Below are 15,729 nucleotides of genomic sequence, written 5' to 3' on the forward strand. Positions count from 1 at the left end.
CTTTATTTTACGTATGAATAACCTGGGTCTTGTTACATGCAATTCATGCCGATTGACGTTGTTGTTGCTAAGTCTTTAAATTGTGTCTCACTCTTTTGCAGATACCATGGACTGTAAAAATGCGAGGCTCCTCCGTCTATGAGATTTCCCAGACAGTTCTGGAGTTGTCATTTCCTTCTCCAGGGGATCTTCCCAACTCAGGGATCGAACCCCTTTTCTTGCCCTCTTCTGTATCCGCAGGCAGAATTCTTTATCACTGCATCTGGGAAGCCGTTAAAAGCAATTGGAATAGGCAGGTTTGACAGGGTCTCCAGTGGGCAACTGTGATAATAACCACCAAGTGATACTGCAAGTATGAACCCCGTCCTTTGCATAGGGAAGGTATAAACTCTCAACTATCTGAGGTCTCTCAACTCTCTTTAACCCTAAAGATTTGGTCCAAGTGCGCTTTCCATTTTGTAACGAAATAGCTTCCACAGAATGTTAATCTTGTTAATCTCCCCCGCTTTCCAATGGGACAAAAGACGCAATTCAGGATCTCAGCTCCACCTTCCATTCTAGTTTGTCCTAGGACGGCTTAGGGGACCAAGGTAGGTGTCTAAGAACCCAGGTCAGGCCTCTGCCGCCGGTCCCGGTCAGCCGAAAAAACCCACACCGGAGACCCCTGGAATGCCCAGTAGCTCTCAGTCACCAATGCCTGCCCTTACCAGGATCGCGCGGCCCCGCCCCCAACGCGCGGCCATCCATTGGCCCGGAGGCCGCCGGGCGTGACGTCAGTCTCCGCCTTGCCGCTTTCTGGTCCCGCCCCGCGAGGTGGTCTGGCGGTTTGGTCTGGAGCAGCTGAAACCGGTTTGAGCGGAGCCGCTTCCTGTTGCTTGGTGCCGCTGCGGGCTGCCTGAGGGAGCGCTGGCGAGGTGCTGACTGCCGGCGCCCGGCACCTCGGCCTGCGACTCTGACTGTCGGGCGCGGAGTCGGTGGTGGCGCTGACCCGGGGACCCAGCAGGTGAGGTGGGAGGCCGGGTGGGCTGGGCGCTCGGTGCGGGGCCCTTGGCTGTCGCTCACGTTGCGGCAGAGCTGTCAGGGCTACGCGGCGGAGCGGGGGGCGAGTCGTGGGCAGGATCCCCCGCCCCGGACGGGCAGCCGGTCTGGAAACAGCGGCCTGGAGGTTCGCTTCTGTAAATCCTGTAAATACATGTTTATTGTATTTATCGTTTGCTGCCGCGATTACGCTGTGCTGCCTAGTGCTTAGTTCCCGTACGAAAATTCTGTAGCGTTTTCGGTAATACCAGAATGCATAGAGCATGAGACCACCTAAGTATTGGAAGAACCATTTAGGGAACGAAGAAACGTAAATGCAGCAGGACTCGCTCACCGCCACTCTCTGACTTCAGAAGTAATTCGTAGTGTTTTGACAACTGCTGCTTTTCTGAAATTGCTTATCCAAGTAGTCTAGGGCGTGCTTGTATAGTTCAGTTACTCCAAGAAACCGAAGTGCCTTACTTTTTTAGGAAAAGGTTCCAGTAATAGACATCAGTACCCCTGATACAATTTTAAGACAGCTGCCTCTTTTTCTAAAGCTCTACTTTTTCCAAGCTCTTCAAAACCTAGTTCATCGATCCCCCTCTTTTCCCCTTCCCCGGTTATAAAGGAAATCAGGCATGAATCATGAATTCAGTCACGAAGTGTGGTTATCTTTCACCATTGAGACAGCGGTCTAGTCTGATGTAACACATAGAGGAACTGGTTGGGTGTTTGGGCTTGATGTTTTCTTCATACTTTTCTGTTGCCCTTCCTATTTCTGCGCAATTTCTATCCACTACTCCCCTCCCGGCCCCTTCTCCGCCCCGCCTCCCCCCTCGCGCCCCCCCCCTCCCCGCCACGTCTTGCTGCATTTCTGACAGTTGTGACTTAGCTGAGAAATAAATACAAGTTATCAGTCCTTTTTCCAACGCCTAACGTTCTGGGTAAAAGTAAGTAACATAAGGTAAAACAAACAGGTAAAACTGCGCATGGTTCGGTCCGTTCTTGACATCACTAGCGAGAACTGATATTCTAGACAAGATGAGATTAGGAAAGTTCGACTCAAATAATGACCACAAAGGATATTTCAGTGGCAGAGTGAGTAAAATTTGATATGTGCAAATAGTAAGTTGATGAATCAAATCTTTGTGTATAACTTAACCAGGAAAAATAAATATATGAAAATAATATCTAGATGAAATGAAAAAAACTTTGGAGTGGTTTTCTGGCATTGTGTAGAAAGATGATTAACGAGTTTCCTGGCTTAATGAAGTCTTCAGAACTGCTTTCTTAATAAAAAACCCATCATGTCTGTGCCCAGTCGTGTCCGACTCTTTGCGACCCTGTGGACTGTAGCCCACCAGGCTCCTCTGTCCATGGGATTCTCCAGGCAAGAATACTGGAGTGGGTTGCCATTTCCTTCTCCAGGTGATCTTCCCAACCCAGGGGTCGAACCGAGGTCTCCCGCATTGCAGACAGACAGCTTTAACCTCTGAGCCACCAGGGAAGCCTCTTCATGTCTATGTACACTTGATTAAAGTATTGACTCAGTATACTGGGGTTGGACTAGAGGGATCATAATGATCCTCCACCAGGATAAGCAGAAGTTAGCTCAGGAAAGTATAGGCATTTATATATTGCTTTCTAATACGCATTTAGGAGGCAAAGCTGTTGGAGCCTAGAGAATTGGAAACTGCTTTTTTTTTGGAAAAATATTTGAAGGAAAACAGTGAAATATGTCTTTTTGGCTAGGAAAAAAATACATTTTTGCTGAAAATATCTGTGACTTCAGTTTAGTTCTAAATTGTACCTCTGTTTGTTGAAATCTCTCTTTTGTTCCCTAAGCTTGCAAGCCGGTAAAGGAATATGTTAGAATAATTTATTTTACAAAAAGAATAAAGTAAAACTTACTTTGCCAGGTAGTATTTTTGAAGTATTTTTAAAATGTAAATTACAGTTTCATTTTGCAAATTATTCGAGTCCTTAAAAATGTGTTAAAATAGTGTTAAATGCAACTCAAAGTCTCAGATGAGAATGCTGTTTAATACTTACCTTCAGAAAGCAAAAAATGGAGGTTATGTTTAAAACCAAACCAGAAACATATCTCAGGAAGCATGTTTTGTACGTGAGGGTATAGGTGAATTAGTTAAATTACATATTCAGTCAGCTCCTGTATATAAAATGACTAGCATTTTCCATCTTACTCTTTTATGTATCTAGAAGATCTGTCCCTGTTCAAGTTGAGATTCCCTTTGCATATTTGGAAGAAGAGGAAATTTTGGTTGTGTAAATTTTTTGTTCCATGACAAAACAGTATTTTACTTTGGTGGTAGCAGGGTGCCAAAAGGGTATACTTCAGTCCTGCACCAGAATTTTGGCCTCTGTCCACCATCAAGTAAACTGCTGTAGGAGCAGCTCTGCAGGCTTTTATTTGGAATGGCCTTAAATTTGGACAGTGCGGGGAGTGGAACTTAAACAGATTATATGATTTTTTTGGCAATTCAAGTTGGGGATGATGCATTGTTGACACCCAGTGAGGTTTTTTTTAGAGGGGTGGGGTTAATTTTGTGCTTGTGTATGCAGCTTTGGTATATAGTACATAATGTAAACTGCAGCTGTTTCCACCCAAGTTACTGTAGCCACTCTTACAAGCAACCTTAATAATGAGAGGCTCAACTGTAATCAGCTAATTCCCTTTTCATAAAATTTAATGCAGTAGAAATTTAGATATTTTTTACTAGGTGTTGATTTTAATACATAGGAATAATTATATCTGTTTCCCTAAAATTGGTTAAAACAGTTACTTAAAATTGATCAACAAATAATCAAGCACCAATTTTTAATTATATACATGAGATTGTTCTTAGTAACTGTGGCAGTAAGCATTGGGTGAAAGTTCAGGTTATATGTTGAGATTGGTTATTCAGCAGTTTGCTGGATGATAGAGCTTTTTGCTTTGTCTCAATTCAGTAACTTAAAAAGCCTAGTTTTTTAGATAACCTTAAGGTTTCTGCTTGATTGATGTAGATAAATGTAAGAGATAAATTAAAAGTAGATTGCAGTGCTTCAATGAATCATTTATTTATTAGGAAAGAAAATCATCCTATTCTTAGGGTTATACTCAGATTCGTATCAGGTTATTTGAGTTATATAGGTTAAATGGCCAGTAACAATCTAGAACTAATTTTAGGTTTAAAACATTCTTTGGCTGTGCTCAAACTGGATGTATTAATATTTTTTAAATAGATCAGGTTTACTCTTAGACATAGAAAATAGATTAGCATATGTGGTTTGATCAAGGACAGGTTTTTTTTTTTTCCCTCCAGTGTGGAATCTTGGGTTTTCTAGCTGAATAAATAGAGTTACTAAATAGGGATTTCTTTAGACAAGTGACAGGAAACCACGTTGACTGATGGTCTTCCTGGTGGCTTAGATGGTAAAGAACCCGCCTGCAATGTGGGAGACCTGGATTCAATCCCTGGTTTGGGAGGATCACCTGGAGAAGGGAATGGCTACCCACTCCTAGCCTGGAGATTTCCATGGACAGAGGAGCCTGGTGGGCTACAGTCTGGTGTTGCCAAGAGTCCCACACGACTAAGCGACTTTGACTTCACTTGATTAGTTTATTTAGTATATTTACATTTTATAATTGATGTAGGTGAGATGATGCATAGTGACTCTTGATTTTCATTGCAGCCCCCACGAGGGTTAGTTATTAGAGATTCCTCATCCTTAGCCCTCTTGATACTTGGAGCTGGATAATTATTTCTGGAGCGCTGTTCTATGCATTATATGGTGTTGAGCAGCACTCCTAGCTTTTACCACTAGATGCCAGGAGCATCACCCACAGTTGTGGCAACCAGAAATGTCTCCTGACATTGCCAGATACCCTTAGAGGACAAAATTGCTTCCAGTGGCAACTGCTGCTTTAGATCTGTCTGCTTTGCCTTGAAAGTGTGGTTAACTGTGGGTGTTAGTGTTCATTAAATGACCATTGCGGAGTTGTGCATGTGTTCACAGGGAGGGGAAGGGAGCATAGCAAAAGTGGAAGAATGAATAGCTGAGAAAGGTACTTGAGGATTTTTTTTTTGAAATAAAATGTATAAATGCAAATAAACAGTACTTAAGCTGAAAAATTAATGGAAATGACATTAAGACATTGGAGTTCTTTTAGGAACATTGATGGATTGAGGGTACAAAAGTTTTTTTGGAGGTGTTGGGATAGCTTATGTACAATATGATGTGGCCTTTTGTGTGGAGTATGTGTTCTTTCTATATTTAAATTCTATAAACTGCGTGAGAATTGATGTACATTAAAGTCTTTAAAAATTTCCTATCTTAAGTACTTAAATAAAGAGATGGTAAGGTGAATAAGTTGGTTAGGCTGGGAAAAACAGCAAAGAAATGGAAAGCAAGCTGGAGCGAAGATGTGGCTAAAGGAGTAAAGGACACCAGGAGCTTAGGGATTTAGATTTCTGTAAAATAATGGAAGTGATTCTAAGCCAGGGAAGTGAGAAGCATTCTAATTGACATAAAAATGTATTGTTGGAAAGTGATTGGAAGACAAAATATAAGTAGGAGGCTTGAGTTTTTAAAGAAGTTTAAACTTAGAAAGGCATGTATGTAAGATAAATTTGTATCTACAGGGTTTGGTAATAGATTACAGAGTTGAGACTATGGGACTGGAGTAATGATGGCCCTATAGTTAATAAAGAGAAACTTGAAAAGCGATTTGTAGGGCAATGAGTTTTGTCTTTTTTAAGCTATCAGGTCATTTAGAAGCAGATTCTCAAACTTGTTACGAAACATAACCAGTTTTTCAGTGGATGGTGCTTAAGTTCTTTGAATGTTTTCTTGTTATTAAAATTGGAACCTTCTTACCTTGAGCCAAGCTTTTTTCTGTCTGTAGTTGTGTGTGTGTGTATATTTCCCTCCACTGTAAACATGAGCCTGGTCAGGAAAGATAGGTGGAGTTCAAAACAGCTGCTTATTAGAGGAGTAACTGTGTGACAAGATAGTCTTGAATTCTAAGAAGAAAAAAAGCTTGGATACACTTGTTTTGCAGTTTTTTTCTGGTCCATGCATTCTTACAGAATAGGTTTGTAACATTAGGCCCTAAGACTTGCTGGGTAATTCCCAAATAATTCAGTCTCTCTAGTCTCTGAAATCTTTTGCTCACAGTTGAGATTCATTTTTGTTTTGTGCTTTTTAGCTTATTTCTTGGTGGTAGCTATCTAGATGTACTATAAATGACATCATCTTTTTCTTTATAGCACGACATCCTAAAATAAATCCATCAGAATGACACCTTCTCAGGTTACCTTTGAAATAAGAGGAACTCTTTTACCAGGTATTGTAAAGCTTTACTTTTAAACATTTTTAAAAATTACATTTTCCTTATCTGGATTATCTTAAATATAGAGTTGTTACTAGAGTGGACCTAATTTTTATTTATTTTTTAAATATCTTTCTAATTTTTAGATGAAAGTATCTTCAGGGCATGCCTGATAACGGAAATGTGCTTGGAGCATAGTAAGCCCAAGGAAAAAAACAAAAAGCTGTCTCAAATAGTGTCTTATTCTCATATTTTCCAGGAAAGCTGTGAATTTTGCATAGGATAAAGATATTTGAGCTGTTTTTTTTTGGTCACACCCACGGCTTGTGGGATCTTAGTTGTTCCCTGACTAGGGATTGAACTTGGGCCCTCAGCAGTGAGAGAGGTTTTAAGTTGCATGAAAATGATGGAAATGTTTCTAGTGTGAAAAGTTGGTTAAATATTTGGCTAAGATAAATTTTTTCCTTACTTATACATCTGTTTTTAAAAGCTTCATTGTATTTTTTTGCTATCTACTAAAGCAGTGTGAAATAATTTGAGTGTAAGGTAGCACGTCAGAGCAATCACACCTTGGGCCTTCCCTGGTAGCACAGTGGTTAAGACTCCTTCCTGGCTTCCATTGCAGAGGGCATGAATTCTATCCTCTTTCAATCACTGGTCAGGGAACTAAGATCCTGCATGCCTGCACAGTGTAGCCCAAAAAATGAACAATAGAAAAATACAGTATCATGCCTGGGTTATATACTTCCTTGTTTAATGCACTCTGGTTACACTGGCCAGTCCTCAAATCTGTTGCATTCCTTTTCTCCTTTGGGGCTTTTTCAAATTGTTTTCTTTGTTTAGATCTGTGCCCCTTCCCACTACCTCTTAACTTACTCATTCTATATATCAAGCATCTTTGATCCAGAAGCTATTACAGCACCTGATAGTGTGTGTTTGTCTAACACACATTCTTAGCCAAGATAATATTGGACAGCTCCACCTCTGGGCAAGATTCTGCAGGTTGAAGATTGCTGGTCTCTTGGGTCCAGTACTCACCTCTTGTCCAGTGTGTAATCTCCTTTGTGGAGAGAAGACTGCAGACCTGTATCTTTTATTGACTTTTGTGCATAGGCACTTTAAGCTAGAAGGGGCTGACCATGTCAGACAAAGAAGATGACTGCAGAATTAACTCTAGAGGAGTCAGCTTGACACGATGTAATTCCTGAAGGACTAGAGGGAAGATAGTGGTAGATGTGAATGTAGCTGAATCTAAGTAAGAGGAAAGGAAGTGGATGGACAAGAAGGACTGTCACCTTCTGCCTAAATCTTGTGTTCCTCCTCAAAACAACGAGGATGTATTCTCTGCTAAATGTGGAGAGAGTGCAGAGAGGGGTGAAGTTAGAGGGAAAAAGTTAAAAATATGTGGCAGTACTGTTTGAAATTCCTTTAGTTAGCATTCAAGTCTCTTGATAAATGAAAGCCAATGAAAGAAAGAGGCCTATTCTAGTAAAAAGTTTCCCTTTTTTCCTCATAGAAGCCATATTCAAAGGCAATCAGCAGAAAGAGTAACATTGTAGGAGGGTGTTGGTTAAATGCAGGAGCTTTTATATAGAAGGAAAGTAACCAAGTTTGTCCAGGTTTCACTTTTTTCCATGTCTGATACATGTTCTTTCCAGAACAAAGAGTAGCTACTGTTTTGTGTGGGAATAGGAAATAACTGAGTCCATGAAAAAGTTTGATGAGACTCTCCTTTATAAAAGAAATATAACAGGCCTGAATCAGTGATTTTTATGATAATCTATACTTTGAGCTAGGAACCATCTCATATGCTATACATATGCATAGCAGCATATGTGATCTTGAGAATAAATATTTGTGCTTTGTTTTTAACAAAAGTGTTTATCTTTTTTTCCTTTACATCAGAAAAGGTAGTGATAACCTAAGTTAATTGCAAAAAAAAAAATCTGATTACTTTAAGGATTGGTGAATATTTTAAAATGAAATCTTTATGTATAACCACCGTATGCCTTTATAGACATGTATTTAGAACCCTGAAAACTTCTGAATGACTACCACACTTGTGATTTTAGTTAAGTTTTAGATAGTCCAAGTATACAAAATGCTCATGCAGGTCGCCAAAGCCAAGTATAGCTTCAGTCTTACTGGAATAGTGTCCAAAGCTTGGAAGCCAAGCTACACAGAGTGTGAAGGAGTTTATCCTGAAGTTTTGTTCATTTGGGCTCAGTTCATTGTCTTTTTCTTCATGAATTTTAATTACAGTAATTCAGAATGTGTTGATATATAAGTTAAAGACTTCTGCATAATTATATTCAAGAACTTGTAGACTTTTGCTAAATGTATGAAATTAGCAAATATAGGTGATGTTGGTTTGTGTGTTGAGAAGTGTTCAGATGAAGTGTGATAGTCTTTTTTTTTTTTTTAAGTAAAGAATACTAGATTTTTCGCTAGTTTTGTATTGAGGGTTTTTTTTTTTAGTGATGGTTACATTGCTCATGTCCCATTGATAATTTTCTTGATCTTTAACTTCTTGATAGCTACTGTTTGAGTTCCTGGAAAATATCAATTATTATTTCTCTAGGATACTTACATGCCTTTAGTGTTTTCCCCTTTAAATTGGAAGCTGCCTTGAAGACAAGGACTGTGGCTTGATCACTTTGTCTTCTTGGTGCTCATTATTGGCTCAGTAAGTAGTTGAAAAATGAAGAAAATTCTGTTCCTGTACATCCTTCCTTTTCTCTGCTTTTGGTTCTGTAGAGGTGGGTCAGATTAATAATGCAGGTATAATCAAAACAGAAAAAAGAAACCCCCCAAAAAACCACACGTGCTAGTGTGTGTGCCACCTGGGTTCAAACCCATTTCTCCAGTGAAGCCCTTTCATCTCTGCTAAAGGGGACTCTGCAGCCTGTTAAACCAGTGCAACTTCCTAAAACAAAATGAGATGTTCCTACTTAACCCATTATGGTTTTTTAGGAGAGGTTTTTGCAATATGTGGAAGCTGTGATGCTTTGGGAAACTGGAATCCTCAAAAAGCTGTGGCTCTTCTTCCAGAGAATGAAACAGGTGAAAGGTAAGCATGGACATGTCATATTACCAAACAATTGTGACATTCAGATTATAAACCTGTTTTTTTTTTTTTCTTTAAAGATATCTTGGTGTATTTTTCTTTTAGTTTTTAGCAAACTTATCACATATGCATACAGAGTAAAGTCATTTTACAAACTTTGCTGTAAAAAACAAGTTCCTTTGTTTCTCAGTTTTGACCTCAAATAGTTTCAAGTCTTGGCTGTTAGCTGCATCTTTTGGTACTTAATACCATGTTTCTAAACAGGCTTATATTGTTGTTTCTTATTTTAAAAATCTTTTTAAGACATTGTCTTTGGCTTCTTGGTACATACTCTTTTTAAAAAATGTAGTTTTTGCTTTAGCCTAAGAAATAATTTTCTTGAGACATATATACTATTAAAAGCAGAGAGTAGAACACAGCATTAGAATTTTTAGCTAATGAAATGAGTTCACTACTGACATTAATTACAGCACTAAACTTAGCATGGGTGTGTTGGTGCATTGGAGTGGAGAAAGGAGGGCCTGGGTGCCAGTTCATTTCTGCCATTCTGATTTGGGGCAGATCCCATATCTCTTAAGCCTCAGTTCCATCGTCTACGTGGTAAAGAGGTTAGGATAGAATCAGTGATGTGAACAACGGTAATCCTCTGCCTGCAGATATTTTGAAGTGTTACTGATTGTCAAAATGTATGTGTGGGGGTAAAGGAGAGATGAGATTGCAAGTAGTGTACAAATACATGCAGTGCACCCAGGGAGAAACATCAGATTAGATGATTATTAAGCAGTTCTGCTAAAACTGTGGCCTGTAGACCCAGTGTTAGACAAAAAACATTTTTTATTAGTGCATGATGTGAGAAATGCACAAACTGAGAGCAAGTGTTTAGAAATGCTTACAGCAATTTGACATTGCTAGGACACCGATACATGTAATGGACTTATTGAACTGGATGTGTTGTAGACCAGAAGTATTGGTAGGGTAACAGAAACAGAAACTGGTCCTTCACAGCAGATAGTTTGAGGAGCACAGGGAAATAACAGGGAAAGTAGAACAAGACCATAATGTTCTCTTAGGAAAAGAGAACAAACACACAGAATACCATTTTCCCTGTCATTTGTGTGACACGTTTTCTCAACCAATTCTCTTCTGTTTATATATATATTAAATTCTGTTGACAAACGATATTGGGGTCACAGACAAATGAAATGTTTATTCTCTTCAAGTGGCTATTTTTTCCTTGATTTGTGGATCTGTCACTCTTGTCTGAGGTGAAACCTCATGTCCTTCTGAACTTGTTTACCTCTGCTCTGAATTCTTGATCTGCCCTATTACCTGTCTTCTCATTGCAGTGCCTTCTCTTGTTGTGAAGCAGGGCTCTAGGGCCCGAGGGCTTCAGTAATTGTAGCACGTGGGTGCCATTGTTGTGCACAGGCTTAGTTGCTCCCTGGCATTTGGGATCTTCCAGGACCAGGGACTGAACCCTTGTCTCCTGCATTGGCAGGCAAATTCTTAACCACTAGACCCAGGAAAGTCCTGAAACCACTTTAAAAAATTTATTTTAAAAGGACTTTGCACTTTTAAAAGGGGCTTTTTTAAAAAAGTACATATGCTTAGGCCCTACTCCTGGAAGATGGATAAATAATGCATGGCAGAGGGACCCCAACACATTTTTAAAGCATATTAATTCTACTGTGCACATCTGGGGCAAGTTGCACTTAATCTGGTTGATTTTATCTATGAAATAATACTGGACATTTGCCATAATTTTGGTAGCAGAGATGGGAACTAAGTTTCACCCCAGAGTTGGTGGAATCTGTCTAGAGCCCTGTATTGAAGAGGATTCTGAGGCTTATCAGGGAGAAGTAGTCAGGGCATACGTGCTGAGCATGTGGTCTGTCCTTGCTGTGCAGCAGTGTTTCTCAACCATATGCATCCAGTGTATCGAACTCCATGTGGCCAGGCTTCACCGCAGACCTATGAAACCAGTGTCCCAAGGTGGAGCCAGGACATATGTATTTTATTATTGCCAGGTTAATCTGATTGTTGTAGCTGGAGACCAGGGTTGACAGCTGGTTGTGGGTATTTGTTAGAGACCAGAATTGAGTCAGAGTAAGGGTAATGCCTTAAGTCTGTCTTGGCAGAGCCAGGTGGGGAGCATTGCTGACCATCTGGTATCATGGAAGAACACACGGAGCTCCTGTTTAGTCACTGAACTATTCATGCTGAGTTAATGTTTGGGTAATGATCTATGACATGGGCTCTCAAACTTAAGTGTTCATCATCAGAGCCTGGAGGCTTGTTAAATTACAGAGTGCTTGGGCCCTCCCTGGGAGTTTCCAATTCAGTAGTTTTAGATGTATTCTGAGATTTTGCATTTCTACAAGCTCCTAGGTAATATAGTCCTGGGAGCACACTTTAAATGCTATTCGTCTATGATTTGAAGTTAAAAATTACTTATAATCTTGAACTGTAGTGAATTCTTTAACTATTGAGTCCAAACTTTAGAAATAGCGTTTAGAATATGTTAGAATAGAATAGTTCAAAGGAAGACATTAAGTTGTAAGACTTACTTACAAACAAATAAGACACAGACTCTGCTTGACTTGGGGGGAATAGCTAGAGGCTGGGCAGGAGAATAAGAGACAGTGGAAACAGGCGGTTAAGTCAGTGACCTTAGCCTCAAAGCCTCTTAGCAGCCATGTAACATCCTTAGCTCAGAGAAGGCAGTAGCAACCCACTGCAGTACTCTTGCCTGGAAAATCCCATGGACGGAGGAGCCTGGTAGGCTCCAGTCCATGGGCTCGCTAAGAGTCGGACACGTCGGACACGACTGAGCAACTTCACTTTTACTTTTCACTTTCCTGCATTGGAGAAGGAAATGGCAACCCACTCCAGTGTTCTTGCCTGGAGAATGCCAGGGACAGGGGAGCCTGGTAGGCTCCCGTCTATGGGGTCGCACAGAGTCAGACACGACTGATGCGACTTAGCAGCCGCAGCAGCAGCAACATCCCTAGCTAAGTGAAAAGTGAAGAGATTCAGAAGTCTGCAGTGTTTGCTTGCCTTTTTTTGTTTGGAATATTTCTGGTTCTTTGTATGACTCATTGTTAAGGTCTCAGCTCAGATAGCTCTTGTGAGGTCTCCCTCCAAAATTTGTCCCCTCAGAAAGGTCAGCTAGTCCTTCCTATGTTTGTTTGTCTATTCACGTAAGCAAGCACTCTCCTTGAAGATAAGGCTTTTTCTGCCTTACTCATCACTGTGTTTGATGCCTAAAGCTCAGCTTCTCTGTACATCAGTGCCAAAATGAATCTTGGAGACAAAAGAGTTTTGGTTGAAGTAGAAAAGGACAGCTTTATTGCTTTGCTAGGCAAAGCAGGCCACAATGGGCTAATCCCCTCAAAACTATGTGTCCCAAATTGGGAAAGATAGTCAAAAGTTTTATAGTAATTGCTCAAAGAAGGCGTGATCAGCTCGGTGGACATTTCTTCTGATGGGTGAGGTAAATGGGAGTCAACTTCATAAACCTTCAGGTCTAACTGGTCTGGGGTCTTCATGCTTGTGGGCTGCATACCATTGACTTCTCCCACCTGCAGGGGATTTCAGTATCTGTAAAATAGCTCAAGGATAACTGTTGTATGTATCCTTAGTAGGGAAATAGGACCTTGCCACAAGGCTGCTCTTGACTGTTCCTTTCTCCCTGGTCTTGCATCCCCTCCCTTCCCTAATTAAGAACTGCTGGAATCTGCCCATTGGAACTCAGGGATGGTCATGGAGACTGAATGAAGGTTGTTTATTAATCAAAGAAATGGGGGACACAAAGGTCTTGAGCCCCATAGCTCCATGGGGCCCAGCATGGTATTATGTTCCCAGTTCCCAGTTGATATCAGACCTCGAATAAAAATTTTTGTAGGGATAAATGGTATTGATTACACATCTTACTTGAAGGATTTTATGAATTAATGAAGTCTTGCATTTTAGTTTGATACTGATGCTGCTGCTTTCTTTTTTTCTCACAGCATGTTATGGAAAGCAACCATTGTACTAAGTAGAGGAGTATCAGTTCAGTACCGCTATTTCAAAGGGTGCTTTTTAGAACCAAAGGTATGTTTTCTTTATCTAGTTTCCAGTTTCTTTAGAACACTTCTTTCAAAAGCAAATAAGTTTGGAAACATTAAAAGTAAAATGAGTTTGTTTTGATCAAATAAGGAAAAAAGAACTCTAGATTAATAATGTTTCAGTACCCAAAAGAAAGGAAATAGCCACTTCAGAGGCAGACAGTGTGTGCAGTGGAATTTTTTTAAAAGACTAATAGTAAGTATGTTCTGCAGTATTCTTATCATGAAATTGGTTTTAATGATAAATGTTCTTGATAGGTGTGCATTTTCTATAACTTTTGTGAACTAGTTAGTAACCAGTAGTAAGGGTTTTTCTGTTTGTTTCATGTTTTTGATTTGTTTGTGGTACAATATATTTAGAGGAGTATATAGCCAACTTTTAAGTAACTGTTTTAAAAATTATTTCACTGCAGCCAACTCTTAGTGGCTGCATTAACTGCTGTCAAAACTGAAGTCATTCTTTTTAGATTTTTTTCAGTGATGGTGTTGATAAATCAGGATCTTTTCTAAAGGCTTTGAAGTATCAGTTAGCTCTAAATCTGCTTGCTCACAATGGCTTATTATTTTGGGATCATTTTCATTTTTATGTTTAGAAAAGAAAATTGATTCTTTCTTATTTTAAAGATAGTTGCTTGCTGAAAGGATTCTTTTCTTTCAGATTTTTATCTGAGCACACTTTGGGCTGCATGTGAAAAAGAGCTTAAGCAGGAGTCTAGGAAGCAGAATGTGGATTAGATCTTTTTAAAAATGTATTTCCCTGTGGGGTCCTTGAATACATGTGAGAAAAAAATGCAAGCAGCCACTGTTTCCTCAGTCTCTTTAGCCACCATTATAAAAAACAACAACCAAAAAAAAACTGACAAACCCACTTCAGCTGTCTTTTGCACCTATTACGTTTCTTATTCCAAAAATATATTGTGAATATACTCAGTAATTAAAATTAAATTACATTATAGTTGATCATTATGTTGGCTTATCTTGACAATAGTCTCACTTTAATGGCTTGGGAAAAGATCATTTATTTGGCTGAGGGGTTGGATTGTGGCAGAATTCTTTAGTATACAGTAAACATTTGTGCATAGAATGTAGATCATAGCGCTTATGACTAAGCTTATTTGAGGATCCTAGTATATGAAATCTGTAACATGTGAAATTAATTAAATTTTACTTAAGGGGGCATCTGGACAAGAAAAATCTTAATGAATCCTTTGGGCATAGTTTCCTAAAGTAAGACTGTTGGCAACACAGGTCAAATTAAGCCAATCTATTTTCTCTTTTCATTGAAGATGTAACCAAAAGCAGTAAATCAATCCAAAATGTCTTTTCAAAAAATTGGCAAGAATTCTGTTTACAGTAAGAAACAAGTTTTTCCCCTTGTAATACTTGCAAAAGTTTACAGTATGTGTTGGTGAGTGTGTTTCTTTAAGTAGGTGCTCTGTATCGTGTACACATGTACCGTGTGATGCAGGGGCTGCCATGGTAAGTATGTTTTTCATGGAATAGAGTCAATAGCGTCGATAGCCACATAATAAATTCCATGCATATGGCTAGAGAGTTTTTTTCCCCATATGCCAGCTTAAAGTGACGCTTTTCTTTTTAAAGTTGGTGGCGCTTTTTAAATGAATAATGATTTTAAATAGAAACTTTGTCTCAATTGTGCAATGATAGAACCAATGTGCAAGGAATCTTAAATTGTTAAATGATGTAAATCATTAGAGTATATGTTTTATGAATATAAAGAATGATTGGAAAGAAAAATAATTACAAAAGCATTGAAAAACTGAAATGGGTAATAAGGTTAATTTTACTGAGTCAAAAGTTTTCAATAGTCTATCCAGGCAGTTGTAGGACCTAAAAAAAATCTTGTGATGTTGTCGCTTGACCTTCAGAATTCAGCTTCCTCATCCATAAAATGAAGGGTTTAAACTGTAGATTTTTTAGGTCCCTTTCATTGCTAAAACTTTCTATAGAACATTTTACCATTCATAGTTTCTCTTCATAATTTGCTCTTTCTGGCATATTCCTCTTAGTTTAGAGGAGTCTTGAGGTCCTTTTTCTCCTAATTTTTCATATTCTTATACTTTGTAGAATTAGAATAAGGTATTAATAATTGAATTTTAAAATAATTTTACAGGTAACAAATATATTTTAACATAGCACACAAAAATAGTAGATATTCTTGGAATGGAAACATTGCT

The 15,729-nt window shown here is 39.1% G+C and overlaps 1 protein-coding gene across 18 annotated transcripts in view; it reads left to right on the top strand.

Moving 5' to 3' along the window:
• Window positions 1-842: 842 nt before the first annotated feature.
• The window catches only part of GPCPD1 (glycerophosphocholine phosphodiesterase 1), a 66,991-nt gene continuing 52,104 nt past the window's right edge, over window positions 843-15,729 (top strand). For 6 of the 18 annotated variants that reach the window (XM_086333461.1, XM_086333469.1, XM_086333468.1 and 3 more), the window contains exons 1-4: window positions 843-1,003; window positions 6,294-6,370; window positions 9,329-9,425; window positions 13,433-13,517. In XM_086333461.1, coding sequence (XP_086189587.1) covers window positions 6,322-6,370; window positions 9,329-9,425; window positions 13,433-13,517 — 231 coding nt within the window. In that variant the 5' untranslated portion in view covers window positions 843-1,003; window positions 6,294-6,321. The remainder of the gene's footprint in view (window positions 1,004-6,293; window positions 6,371-9,328; window positions 9,426-13,432; window positions 13,518-15,729) is intronic. The other 12 variants (XM_086333463.1, XM_086333472.1, XM_086333471.1 and 9 more) reach the window with 4 other exon arrangements.

The sequence above is a fragment of the Bos grunniens genome, chromosome 13, assembly GCF_055505025.1.
Source record: "Bos grunniens cultivar Pamir isolate PY7600 chromosome 13, Bosgru_T2T1.0, whole genome shotgun sequence".
NCBI lineage: Eukaryota > Metazoa > Chordata > Mammalia > Artiodactyla > Bovidae > Bos > Bos grunniens.